This window comes from Canis lupus, chromosome X (assembly GCF_048164855.1).
Source record: "Canis lupus baileyi chromosome X, mCanLup2.hap1, whole genome shotgun sequence".
In the NCBI taxonomy this organism is placed as follows: Eukaryota; Metazoa; Chordata; class Mammalia; order Carnivora; family Canidae; genus Canis; species Canis lupus.
In genome coordinates, this window is record NC_132876.1 from 79,873,402 (window position 1) to 79,887,433 (window position 14,032).

At 51.8% G+C, this 14,032-nt stretch overlaps 1 protein-coding gene and 1 pseudogene across 6 annotated transcripts in view; one reads left to right on the top strand and one right to left on the bottom strand.

The window, feature by feature from the left end:
- Positions 1–3,178: 3,178 nt before the first annotated feature.
- On the bottom strand, positions 3,179–4,053 carry LOC140628516 (small ribosomal subunit protein uS2 pseudogene; annotated as a pseudogene).
- Positions 4,054–5,861: 1,808 nt separating this feature from the next.
- The window catches only part of IQSEC2 (IQ motif and Sec7 domain ArfGEF 2), an 80,163-nt gene continuing 71,992 nt past the window's right edge, over positions 5,862–14,032 (top strand). For 2 of the 6 annotated variants that reach the window (XR_012026319.1, XM_072816150.1), the window contains exon 1: positions 5,863–6,791. Coding sequence is in view for 3 of the 6 variants with exons in the window: in XM_072816150.1 (XP_072672251.1) it covers positions 6,085–6,791 (707 nt within the window). In the remaining 3 variants the exon portion in view is untranslated. Of the gene's footprint in view, positions 6,792–14,032 lie in introns of all 6 variants that reach the window. The other 4 variants (XR_012026320.1, XR_012026321.1, XM_072816149.1 and 1 more) reach the window with 3 other exon arrangements.

The following is a 14,032-nucleotide window of genomic DNA, read 5'->3' on the forward strand; positions in this document are numbered from 1 at the left end:
CCATGACTTTTCATTGCCTATAAGTGAAGGTCAAGATACTCCAACTTGGCAATAGAGTCTTCTCCAAGCTAAATCAAGCCATGTCTTCCCACTACCTCCCATTCCTTACAACACACATACACACACACACACCTGTTCACGCACACATTTCTTGTGCTCTCTTCTACCAAACTATGTATGGGTCCCTAAACACACACTGTTTTACTGACTGTTCCTTTCCTCTTACCACACATGGCTCCTTTCAACAGGTATTTCTCAGCTCTACCACTTCCACCTGTTGAAATGCTAAGCTCAGCTCAAACACCTTCATATCCATAAAGGCCTCCCAGCATCCTAGTCCTGCTGTGTCTCTACTCTCATGCTTTATGCATCATGTTGTTAGTTCTGTTTGTGACTTATGGTTGTAACTCTCTGATTAGACTGGGAGCTCCTTGAGGGCACAGGCTCTGTCTGGTTCACCCAGGGCTCTCCGTCATCCTTCCCCCTTTTGTCTTTCTCCAGAGCACCCAGCAGTACCTGTGTTAGTCTCCTCGTGTTGCTGTAACAAAGTACTACAAACTGGGTGACCTAAAACAACATAAATTTATTCTCTCACAGTTCTGGGGGCTAGAAGTCCAAAATTGAGGTGTTGGCAGGGCTATGCCCCTTCTGAAATCTCTAGGGAAGATTCCTTCCCTGTCTCCTCCTACCTTCTGGTGGTTGCTGGCAATCCTTAGCATTCCTTGGCTTGTAGACTGCAATCTCTGCCTGTGTCTCCACATGACATTGTCCTCATGTGTGTGCGTGTCTATGTCCAAATTTCCCCTCTTCTTATGAGGCCACCAGTCATTGGATTAGGACTCAGACAAATAGAGTATGACCTCACCTTAACTTGATTACATCTGCAAAGACCTTTATTTCCAAATAAGGTTACATGCAGGAGGAGGACATCAAGTTTTGAGGGACACTATGCAATCTAGTGTGCCCTCCAACATGCTCTATACATTCTATTTATTTATTGTCTCTCCATCCCACTAGAATGTTAGCTCCATGAGGTCAGGGATTGTTGTCTATTTCTTTCATTGCTCTGTCCTCGGTGTCTAGAATAGTACTTGATACATATAGACACTCAATAAGTATTTTGTGAATGACTCTCTATACCCACTTGCCCCATGCCCCACAGGGAATCTGAATGAAAGAAGCAAGGATAAGGATGAGAACATAGACCTAGAACATAATATATACTTTGTAAGTGTTCACTGGATGAATAGAAGTATTTGACAGATGTGTTAATTTAACACTTTTGGGGGCACCTCTTTTGTATAAAGTACTGAGAAGACGTACAAAGTGAGAAGGAAACATCTGAGCATCTGGGCTATGCCTTCATGTGGACCCTGAGCAAGTCATTCAACCTCTGGGTTTCACTTTCCTTACCTGTAACATGGAGGTAATAACATTACCTACATCATAGGATTGTCACAAGGATTAAGTGAGGTCATACATGTAAAATGCTTAGCACGGCGGTTGGCACATGGTAAGCTCCATAGATGTGTTAGTTATTATTACTGTAGTTGCTGTTATGTGCTAGACTCTGTGAAAAGTATTTGTTATTTTTAAAAATATTTTATTTATTCATGAGAGACACAGGCAGAGGGAGAAGCAGGCTCCATGCAGGGAGCCCGATGTGGGATTCAATCCCAGGACTCCAGGATCGATCGCGCCCTGGGCCGAAGGCGGCGCTAAACCGCTGAGCCACCCAGGCGTTCTGGTATTTGTTATTTTTTAAACCAGCTTTATAGAGATAAAATTCACATATCATAAAATTCTCCCTTTAAAAACGTATAGTTCAGTGATTTTTTAATTAAGAGTCGTGCAACAATCACCACAATCTAATTTTATTTTTTACTTGTGTTTTTAGGGAGGGGGAGAGAGAGAAGGGAAGAATCTTAAGCAGACTTCACGCCAGTGTGGTGCCCAACTCAGGGCTTGGTCTCATAACCCTGAGGTCATGACCTGAGCCAAAATCAAGAGTTGGAGGCTTAACTGGCTGAACCACCCAGGCGCCCCAACACAATCTAATTTTAGAACATTTTTTTTTCTCCCTCAAAAAACCCCATACCTGTTAGCAGTCACTCCCCTTTCCCCAACACATGCCCCAGCCCCTGGCAACCACTACTCTGCCTTTTGTCTCTACTAGTTTGCCTATTCTGGAATTTTATAAGTGAAATCACCATATGTGGACTTTAAAAAACATATTTTATTTATTCATGAGAGACACAGAGAGAGGCAGAGAGACATAGGCAGAGGGAGAGGGAGAAGCAGGCTGCCCGTGGGGAGCCCAATACAGGACTTGATCCCAGGATCAAAACCTGAACCAAAAGGCAGACGCCCAACCACTGAGCCACCCAGTGCCCCTTGCCTTTTTAATAAGATTTTATTTCAATATGTGGCCTTTTGTGTCTCATTTAGCATAACGTAGCATAGTGTTTTTAAGATTTATCCATGTTTTAGGATGGATCAGCACTTTATTCCTTTTTGTGGCTGAATAATACTCCATTGTGTGGATATGCCACATTTTATTTGCTTATTCATCAACAGATGAGCATTTGATTGTTTCTACTTTTTGGTTATTATGAATAATGCTACTATGAACATTCATGTACAAGTTTTTATGTGGACATATGCTTTCATTGGTATAGAACCTAGGAGTATAGGGTAGGGGTATAGACCTAGGAGTGGAATTCCTGGATCATGTGGTGACTCTATGTTTCACATTTTGAGAAAATTTCAAACTGTTTTCCCAAGTGACCACACCATTTTGCATCCCAACCAGCAGTGAATGAGGGTTCTAATGTCACCACATACTTCTTCTTGTCTATCCTTTTTTTAAAAATTTAAAAAAAGATTTTATTTATTTATTAGAGACAGAGACACAGGCAGAAGGAGAAGCAGGCCCCATGCAGGGAGCCTGATGTGGGACTCGATCCTGGGACTCCAGAATCATGCCCTGGGCCTAAGGCAGGCGCCAAACCACTGAGCAACCCAGGGATTCCTTGTCTGTCCTTTTAATTTTAGCTACTATAGTGGGTGTGAAGTGGTATCTGTGTGTGTGTGTGTGTGTGTGTGTGTGAAGCTTGTGTTTGTTTTTCAATAACCTTATTTCCATTTTTTTTTGTTTAAGAGCATGCGGAAGAGCAGCTTAAGACCACCCAGTGGTTGTTCCTATCCATTCAGTGATCTAAGCAGTGGGAGCTGAGGACCATTGTTCAGTAGTGGGCTGAGCACTCAAGTCTTCAATAGGGAACTTCTGGAAAGTCAGTGAGGGTATATGCACACCTTCAGACCAGTCCATGACCTTGGGTTGAGTAACAGTTAACTCAGAAGCTGGAGCAGTACATTCACCTTGAAATTCCTCTTGGACACAGTATTTCAGGAGTGGCCCTCTCTTCCCTTCCGTCTCTTCAGGATCTCCATAGAAGTAGAGATCAGGTATGATCTCCTATGGGTGCTCATGAGAGATGATGCCACGCACACACAGAATGAACTTCCTGGTCCAGCAACCACCACATCAGACCCACTGAGTATTCTCCCTTGTCGTTGCATGGGACGGCAATGCCCATATGGCATTGCCCACAGAGGAGAGTCTGTGTTACACGGAGCAGTGGGAACATAACGTCAGACACCTCTGTGACAGGCTGATGGTCAGCCCTGGGACCAGTAACCACTAGATGTTATGGCTCTTGGGAGGCTGCCTGGATCTGGCTAGTAAATCTTCCAGGAGTGAAGTGGCCAGCAGTATGAGTGGCCCTGGTGGCAGCAGAAAACTTCAGCACAGCTGGCCAGCCTGCCAGTATTTCTGGAGGATATGACACTAACATCAGCCCGGTTTTCAATGGCAACAATGGTGCAAGCCACCAGCAGAAGCATCTCCTAGGTTCTCTTCAGACTTAAGATGTAGGTGCATTCACTTTTCCTTTGGTAGATGTACCGTTTCACTTGGAAGTCGTTGGTGCCACCTAAGAGGGTTCCTGCTGCCAGGAACTTAAAGACTGCCTCTTCCCATCTACAGGACATGGAGGGCTCTGGAAACCATGAAAATTATGACAGGAACCCAGAACAGCATGATGTGTGGGGGGCACAGAAAGCTCATTGCGTTTTTTTTTTTTTTAAAGACTTAATTCGTTTACTCACAAGAGCCAGAGAGAGAGACAGAAAGACAGAGGCTCCATGCAGAAAGCCCAATGCGGGACTCGATCCCAGGACTCCAGAATAACACCCTGGGCTGAAGGCAGGCTCTAAACCGCTGAGCCGCCCAAGGATCCCCTCTCACTGTCATTTTTGATCTGCATTTCTCTGGTGGCTAATGATGTTGAGCATCTCATGAGCTTATTGGTCACTTGTACACCTTCTTTGGAGAAATGTGTCTTCAAATTCTTCACCCAAAGAGATTGGGTTATCTTTTTGTTGTTGGGCTGTAAGAGTTCTTTGCATATTCTGAATACAAAACCCTTATCAGATATATCATCTGCAAATATTTTTTTCCTATTCCATGGGTTGTGTGTTCTGTGCCAAATGTTTTTACTGTTTTTTTCCAAGACCACTCCCTGTGTGGCAGGTGTTATTGATAGGGGAAATGGAAGTTTGGAGAGGAGAAAATAGAATACAAATCCATTTTTTTTTCTGACTGTAAAATGTAGCTTTCTCCTCTACCCCAACTTGCTCACAAAGATGAATGAAGATATGTTTCTGGCTTTAAGAAGCTGAGCCTGGCAGAGGACATAAAACAAGAACACAAATGAATGTGCTTTAAAGCAGAGTTCCACTTGTCTCACAAGTGCCACAAGAGAAAAATGTAGGGAAGTGCAATGGAAGGTTGAGAGGAGAGAGAAGGCAAGCACTTCTGGCTAGGGAAATCAAGGTTGCCTTCAGTAAGGTGGCATTTAAGTCTCGAAGGATGAGTACAGTTTCATTAGATGAAGATGATGGACAGAATGGAGAAGCCCATTTCTGAAGGCGGGCAGAAATTGAGAGTTGAATGAATGGAGCTTTGATCCTAAGATTGACTGCAATGGGGAGTCCCAGAGCTTGTTAGGATGGGCATCCTGGCACTGCCTCTGTTGGAGGACCCAGGGACTGGCTAACCTTCCAGATGGTGGGGTTGACTGGGATAGGTGATCTGGGTGCTGGCTTGCATGGAGCGTTTAGGAACTGGCTGGAGCTGGGGGATGACTGTGATGTTGTGGGGGGGTGGGAAGGGGGAGTGATGTTCCAGGGGCTGCCTGGGAAGAGGGAGCTGTGGATCACCTGGGCTGGAGGAACCATGGGCTGGCTGGGCTGGAGGAATGGTCCACGGACTGGCTAGGATGAGAGATCCTGGGACTACTCGGGATGTGGGCGGGAAAGAGGTCGCCTGAGACAGGACGTCCAGGGGTTGGACGGAACGGGGAATCTGACACTTGGGACTGGCAGACCCAGGGAATGCGGACTCCATGGGATGTCCGGACCTGGAGGCTGCCTGAGATGGGGGTTCCAGGGATGTCTTAAGATGAGGATCTCGGGCTGAGAGGACCCGAGGGACACTGGAACGGGCTGGGATGGAGGGCTTCGTTAGGCTGCCTTTGGTGAAGCCCCTGGGATTGCTGGAATGGAGAGATCCCCGGAAGCTTGTGATGCAGCCTGCCCCTGCCTGGCGCGGGGGTCTCAGGGCGGGTCCGCCTTCGTGCGCGGGTGGCGGCGGCAGGTGGGGCGCGCGGGGGCGGACCCGGCGCGCGTGGTGGGGGCAGGGGCGGGGGGCGGGCCGGCGGCTGGGGCGGTCCCGCGCGGCCGCGCTGCGCAGTGACTCCGCAGCGGGCGGAGCGCCGTGGGCCGCGTCCTCCCGAGCCGTGGCGGTGGTGGCGGCGGCAGCCGTAGCCTCAGCTCCTGCTTCCAGTGCCGCCGGCCCCAGAGCTGTCTCCCGGGCCCCCCCGGGCCCCCGGGCCCTCGAGCCCGGTGCGCGCCCTCGCGTCCCGCCGGCCCCCTCCCCCGGCTGGGCCCGGGGGAGGGTGGCGCCGTGACCGAGCGGGAACCGGGCTCTCCTGCCCCTTCCCCTGCCCCTGGGCCGCCAGGATGGAGGCGGGGTCGGGGCCCCCGGGCGGTCCGGGATCCGAGAGCCCCAACCGGGCGGTGGAGTACCTGCTGGAGCTGAACAACATCATCGAGAGCCAGCAGCAGCTGCTGGAGACCCAGCGGCGGCGCATTGAAGAGCTGGAGGGCCAGCTGGACCAGCTCACCCAGGAGAACCGCGATCTGAGGGAGGAAAGCCAGCTGCACCGCGGGGAGCTGCACCGGGACCCCCACGGCGCGCGGGATAGCCCCGGCCGCGAGAGCCAGTACCAGAACCTGCGCGAGACCCAGTTCCACCACCGCGAGCTGCGGGAGAGCCAGTTCCACCAGGCGACCCGGGACGTGGGCTACCCGAACCGGGATGGCGCCTACCAGAACCGGGAGGCAGCATATCGGGACAAGGAGCGGGACGCCGCCTACCCGCTCCAGGACACTACTGGATACCCAGCCCGCGAACGTGACGTGGCCCAGTGCCACCTGCACCACGAGAACCCAGCCCTGGGGCGCGAGCGTGGCGGGCGGGAGACAGGGCCAGCTCACCCTGGCCGCGAGAAGGAAGCCGGCTATTCGGTGGCGGTGGGCGTGGGGTCCCGGCCACCGCGGGAGCGGGGCCAGCTGAGCCGTGGCGCATCCAGGAGCTCCAGCCCTGGGGCCGGCGGAGGCCACAGCACCAGTACCAGCACCAGCCCGGCCACAACCCTCCAGAGAAAGTAAGGAACGTGTGTTCGTACCCTCCTATCCCCTCCCAACCTTCCCGTTCATCCCGGCTCTTCCCCTCTAGTTCCCTCTCCCAACTTGTCCGGTTGATAAAGTAAGAAGCCTGTGCCTGATTCCATGTCCTCCTCTTCCGTCCCAGCCTGTGGGAGGAAGCTGGGTCCTCCTCAAGCAGCCGCCACCCCTTCTCTAGCCACCCCAGCTTGGGCTGGCCAGATGAGTGCAGGTGTCTCTTCTTTCTCAAAACCGCCGCCAGGGAGGGCCTACGGCAGTCATCACCCCTCCACTTCTTCACCCCCTAGGCTGTAGCCGTGCCAGAGGATGGCTTTTCATTTCTTTATTGATTTTGGATGTGCTGCTTGGGATTTTTATTATCTGTGATGGTGTCACCTCAGAGCCTCAAGGGAAAGAAAGCCCCCCATCCTTACCCCCGCCCTTTGGGTCTCCTCTGTAGGTCCCAAGTGCAGGCCGGATCTTGTCTCTGGTTGCCTCAGCCCCATCCTTTCCCAGAGAGGCAGGTGGGGACCAGAATGGCTGCTGGAGGCTGAGATATCCCTCTGAGGGGAACTGCAGCACATCCTGGCCAGGGGAGCAAAGATGGGGGAGCAAAGATGGAGGCCAGGCCCTTGGCTAGTTCCTCAAAGACCACCCCTCTCTCCACCCTCGAGAAAAACACTACCCAATTAAAGAGCTACCAAGGAAGGGAAGTCTACAGAGCTTTCCTCTTGTTGGATCAGTGCCAGTTTTCCGTGCTGGTGTTTGTGTATCTGCCTATTTGGGACACCTTGGCTGTCTCTCTTGGGTTGGTGGGACATGGGCTGGGGCCACTTCTTCCATGCAGATACTACCAGTATCTACCAGTCGGGATAGATGTCAGGTGAAGAGTCAAGGGCATGCAGGCTCACAGGACTGCCCTGAAGGCCCCCTGATTTCCCTTTTGCTGTGCTGGAGAGAACACCAGACTGAGAGCTAGGAGACCTGGGATTCCCCCTTCCAGCCATGCTGCAGATGGATTCGTGACCTTGACGGAGTCCCTTCCTCTCTCTGGCCAGCAGGTCCCCCCATATCTTGTCTGCCTCGAATGCTCCCTAAAGTCCCTCAGTTTAGATTTGCTGGTTCTGTGACTAATCCAGCCACACTACAGAACAAGTCTGAAGTCCTCTAGCGAATGGACAGCCTTCCCCCTCCTCTCACTGCTCAGCTGGTCCTACCATGTGCCACAACCAGTGGAGTGTCTCTTGGAGGCTGGGCTGGGGGTGGGGAAGCCTTCTGCCTCAGGAAATCTGCCGGGAGACAGCTCTCTGCAACTCCCCCGTGGTGAGGCAGCAGGCTGGGGTGCTGGGTTGAGATGGCTGGGCCCCAGGAGCAGCAGCTGCAGCTCGAGGGCTCAGCTGGGCTCCACTGCAATGCACCCTCAGCTGAGTTTTGGTGTGGACTGCCCCAGAGTCGTCTGGGGGCAAGGAAGATGGGTTCTCCTGTCCAGGCTCATTCCCAGTAGTCTGCCTGGGTGCAGCTTGGGTCCCCACACCAGAGGAAGGGTCCAGACCCACCAAGCAAGGCTGTGTCCGGAGAGGGCCACAGTGGGGTAGAAGCAAGAGACTGGGTGGGCATGGTGGGCCCTGATCCTGGCTGTGGAATACTTTTCAGAGTGATCAGGCCTGTGACAGGGCAAAGCAGCCTCATTATGTGTGGTTCTGGGGAACAGAAGAACCAGGAGCAGGGGGGAGATTTGGGCAGAAATCAGGGAGAACTTTCCAACCTGGCTGTCTGGTGATGCAGTGGACTGACTTGAGAGGTGGGGGGTGGGAGCCTGCTGGACCTGTCCAGCAGAGGCCCAGTGGGTGTTGGGATGAGCTGGAGAAAGCAGTGTTCCTGAATCGGATGTAAAGCCCAGTGAAGTGACCTGGGTCTTCCTCAATTCCAGGATTCCATTGCCCTCAGATTCTCCATCCTGCAGATGTGGATCTGAATCTTTTGGCTGGCTGGGAGCCCATTTGCTCCTAAGCTCTGTGCTTCTGCCATCCGCACAGGCCTGCCTTTCAGTCGGTCCCTCCTTTGTGTACCCTCTAGGCTGTTGGTTGGATTTCTCTGCTTCCTTCACATTTCCCACTGGATTAATAAGACAGTTTAGATAGTACTTTGAGTCTCTCCTAAGCATATATTAAATATTTGCACATCCCTTATTGCCTCTTTGGGGGCCTCGCCACAGGCCCCATGCAGTGAGCATTAGCAACTCCATTTTAGAGATGGAGAAACTGAGCCTCCGAGAAAAGGTTTTTGCTCAGGGTTATGCTGCTGGCTCCTGTCGGGGCTGGGACTCAAACCCAAGTCCCCCTGTCTCTGAGGCCTGTCATTTTTTCACCAGAGCTTTCCAACCCACGGGAGACTCCCGACTTCAAGACCCAGCCGGGTCACAAACTGGGAGAGGCCAGGAGAGCCTTAGGATCTAGAGGATTTGAGCAGGAGGAGCTGAGACTGGGATGAGTGGGGGCGTCGATGGGGGTGGGGGGAGGAGAAGGGGGATCTGGGGTTGAGGCGCAAGGGGGCAAAAGGCTGTGTCTCCCTCCTCACCATTCTCCCTTGCAGCCAGGCATCAAGAGGGCCTGCTGCTGCAGTGGCCATTGCTGCCTCCATGGCTGCTGAGGAGACTCCCCTGCCAGGCCTGTCGGGGTTTGTCAGGAGTGGGTGAGCAGGCTGCCTTGAGAAGCCGGGGCTAGCAGGGTGGGAGTCTTCGCAGCAGAGGCTGCAGCACTGGGGGAGGATAAGTAGCACCTGTCCAGGCGACCGGTTTCTGGTCCCTGGGCTCCCTCTGGTGGAGGAAGAGGGGAGAGAGGGCCTGAGGCCCAGCTGCCTTTCGTGGCCCGGGGGGTGGGTGGGGGGTGAGGGGTGGTGGGGGGTGTTCTCCCCTCCCCGTTTGCCTCAGGGACTTGATTTAGCCCTTCCCTGAGACCCTGTGTGTCTGTCATTATGATCCACACTTGACAGCTGAAGAAACTGAGCAGCTCCGAGGAGTGAAGCCACACGCCAGAGGTCACACTACCCCGAAGATGGACTCTTGGTCCTGTGAACTTTCCCTCTACTGCAGTTGACGGCTGCTGTCGTGTCCACCCCCACCCGTGTCATACCCCCAGGATTCCCACAGCCGCCTGCACTGTCTCCTCTGGACAGGTTCCCGGTTGCCAGTATGCCTTCTGCTTGCTCTGGGTGTGGCCTTTCTCGTACAGCATAGAGTGAGGCGAGGCTCAACCTCCTGCTGGCCACTCACTGCTCTCCTGTATGTGAGGGCTTTGCTTGCTTGCTTATTTGTTTGTGGCTACTGGTCTCTGCCACGCCAATGTACAGGTCTTTTACCCTTGGAATCGGTGTCCCTCTCCAGATGACTAGAGAAGAGGTCTGTGTTTCTTCATTGTTGATCTTGGCCTGCCCTCTCCCCTGCCCGCCCCCACCTGCAGTTCTGGTACCTGGAATGATTTACCAGTGTGCTGGGGGCCACTGCTGAGGTGGCCCACACCGAAGAGAGCTGTATTTCCCACGCTTTTTGCATGGGCCTGGCTCTGGCTCTGCTGTAGGCGGTGGGGGGCTGAAGCTGGTTTGGTGGTAACTCTTCATCCTCTGCCCTCACCCCAGCACTTCCTCATACCCCCCAGCCTACCCTGCATGCTGGCTCACATTGTGAGACAGCAGCCAGAGGGCCCGGCCTGGTGTTCTTGACAGCCAGGGCAGTGCGTGGTCTACTGCTTGGCTGCTGGGCTGTGTCAGTGTGCTCCCTGCAGGGCCTGAGGGCACTGGGAGGGAGAAGGGAGGGGGAGGAGAGAGTGAGCCCAGGGAAGGGCCCTAGGGAAGTCTGTTTCCTCTGGGGTCTGGGGTGCTTTTCCCAGGGGGATTTCTCCTTCTTCCCAGGAGGGTAAGCCATTTATCCCCCCCCCCCCCCCCGTGTTGGGAGCATTATACTTGTGTGGGAGGAAATGATAATGTCAAGTTGAATGAGAATTAGAGGAGTCTTTCTTCTCTGTCTATATCTGGGGCAAGAAGGGGTTGTTGTCATCCACAAACATTTCTTGGCTGCGTGCACAGAGCAAGAGGGGCCACCAGGCTGAGTGAACACCATGCTCTCTGTGCTTGCAGAGCCCCTTCCTCCTGGCCAGAGATGCAGGGCTCCAGGCTCAGCCCACCAGAGCGACAGTGTTCAGGACAAAATGAGTAGCAAGGGTGGAGGAGTGTGGAGATTCTTGGAGGAAGGAATGAAAGAGCAAGGCACGTCAGGACACTGGCCGAGGACCAGGCTGGAGGGCTTTGAAGAGAGTGGGTGTCTCCTAGTGTCAGATGGGGACCTCGGTTGGAGAAGCCTGGACCCAGGCTTGCTCTCTGCTCCTCTTTCATCTCACCCTCTCCTGCCTACCCAGGGCCTCTGAATTTGCCAAGAGTATAGTGAAGGCCGGGAGCATGGAGAAGAGGCCACTCATGTGCTGAGTGAGTCTCAGCCTTCCGTGTGCCAGGCACCACCCTATGTGGCTTTATGTAATAATAGCTAGCACTTTTTTTTCTGTATTTACTGTGTGCCAAGCATTATTTGTTCTAAGCGCTTTCCATGTATTAATTCGTTCAATCTTCACGTGAATCCTTTGATGTAGATATTGTCATTAAATCTATTATACAGGGATCTTTGGGTGGCTCAGCGGTTTGGCGCCTGCCTTTGGCCCAGGGCACGATCCTGGAGACCCAGGATCGAGTCCCACGTCGGGCTCCCGGCATGGAGCCTGCTTCTCCCTCCTCCTGTGTTCTGCCTCTCTCTCTCTCTCTCTCTCTCTATATATATATATCGTAAATAAATAAATAAATCTTTAAAAAAATCTATTATACAGATGAGGAAAATGAGGCCCAGAGAGGTTGGTTAACTACCCAAGGTGATTCAATGAATAAGCAGCAGAATGGAGAAGGAGCTAGAAGGAACCCAGGTGGCTAGGCTCCAGAGTCCATCTGCAGCATTCTTACCCACCATGCAGTACTGCCTCTTATCTCATTTGCAGAGTCCCTGCCAGGTGGGGGTTAGTATTATCCTCATTTTTCAGACACGGAAATGAGGATCAGAGAGGTGCAGTGACCTGCCTGAGCTTACACAACGGCATGGGGCCCAGAACTGTCTGGCTCAAGTCTGTGGTGTGCCATCACCTCCCGCAGGCAAGGTGTAAAGATGTTAACGACACTCCAGGCATGGCTCTGGCCTTCCCTCAGAGCTCCCAAGACCACTGCTCAGAGTCAGGGTCCATCTGCTGATTGCCCCTTGGATTTTCCTGATTGCCTCCTGGATTTTTGCCAGAGTCTTCTCTAATAGATGCTTCCCCTGCTCTTGTTCCTTCAAGCCTCCGATGACATGCAGCCAGACCAAGCTTTCTGCAGGGCTCCTGTGGTTTCACTCTGCTTTGGCCTGCAGGAGAATGTTTGCAGGCCTCTACCTGCCACACATGGTCCTCTTAGGATCTGCACTTAACTTACCTTTCTCCTCTCGTCTTTCCTACACACTGTGCTCTGGCCAGAAGGGCCTATATACCCCATTGTTAGCCCACTCAGCCTTTTGATAATTTCAGAGTCTACTCATGCTGTTTCTTTCTCCTAGGCTGTTCCATCCAGTTCCCAGGCTGAGCTGCACTGTCACCTCTCCGAGTTTGTTAGCTTATCCCTGACCCTTGAAATGAGCGCTTTGCCCCTTTTTATACCTTAACGACTCTTTGTTTGCATCTTGTGTCCTCCCTACCAGATTGGGAACTCCTTCAGATAGAGATTTAACTGATAGTATCCAGAGCGTGTTGTGTTGGTCCCTCTGGTAGGTGCTCTGGGCATGAGTGAAAGAGCAAGCAGCCTGGAAACATATAGCACAGTAGTGACTGCTTGGTAAATGCTGAATAGATAAATGCAGGTCAGGTTAACTCTTGGTGCCCTAATGGCCAGAGGTGCCTAAGTTTTTCTTCATCCCAGGGCTCCTATAGAGACGACTCCACTTCAGAATTCTCTTGGCTCCTGTGTGGCCTTCTTATGCTTCCAGGAGTTGTTGGGCCTCCTCCCCCTGTGCTTTTTGCACTCACCCATCTTCCAGTTGCTAGGATGTCAGGGTAGCAGTCAGAGGAACCTTAGGAGACATTTAGGGCAATCTGCTTATCGTTACCCCTCTGTCCCATGCCATGGCCATGTCACACCATGGTCTTGACCCCCAATCTGTTCTGAAAGGAGCAAAGAGACATGCATAGGACCTGTGTGCAGCCTGTGCAGTCTAGTGGGAAGTTACTTATTATCCATCAAGTCTTTATTGGGCTCAGACCCAGGGCTCAGCAAGGTGTCTTAGAGTAAGAATAAGATGCAACCCCTTTGGCTCTTCCCCTGCTGTGTTCCTTGGCAGAATGATAAACCCTGGTTGTGGGCAAGAATGATGAGTAAATGATTTGTTTCCACTTTTGATGTCACTCATTTAGGCCAGGTAATTTGTTAGTTACTCTGACTTCCTCCTGGAAATTATGTGGTCTCTCTCCAAGCATCCGTGTTGATAGCATTTACATGGGGAAGGCTGTTTCCAAGCACTTCGGAACTGAAGTTCTCTGGGGGCCTTAGTATTCGGAGAAAGTGCAGTGCCCTGGAAGGGGGACTTTCTGCAAATTTAGGCAAGTCACTTAACTTTCAGAGCCTCGGTTTTTCTCAAGTAGCAGATAAAACTGTGTTTTCTGATATATAAGATTCATGTTGCGCAACCCCCCCCCCCATATACCAGAAAATTTCCTGTTTGCCTAACATACCCATCAAAGTTCTTGATCAGATGGAAAGCTGAGAAACAAGGATGGAAAATCATTTGTGGGCCTGCCCTGCCCCCTAGAGGTGTAATGTAGCAAACAAAACAACTCCGCCAAGATCCTCACATCACATCTTCAAAACAACCCAGAGCTACAAGAGCTAATCGGGATGATTCCTCTAACATTTTAGAAGGAAATTTATCACAATTATCACCTGGCATATACCATTTTCCTAATATCAATGCATTTTTTATAGCTAGATAATGTTTATACCTTTTGAAAGGGATAATATGACTGCAAATCTGGGCCTTGTGATTTCCTCCTGGATTCCAGGATGTTGCATTTACCTGACGAAAACCAATATTTTCCTCTCTATAGCCACTTTAGAATTATTGTCATCATATCTGAGATTAAAAGTACCTAAATTTTTTCCCTCCCCCAAATTCCCTTATAAAAAAAAC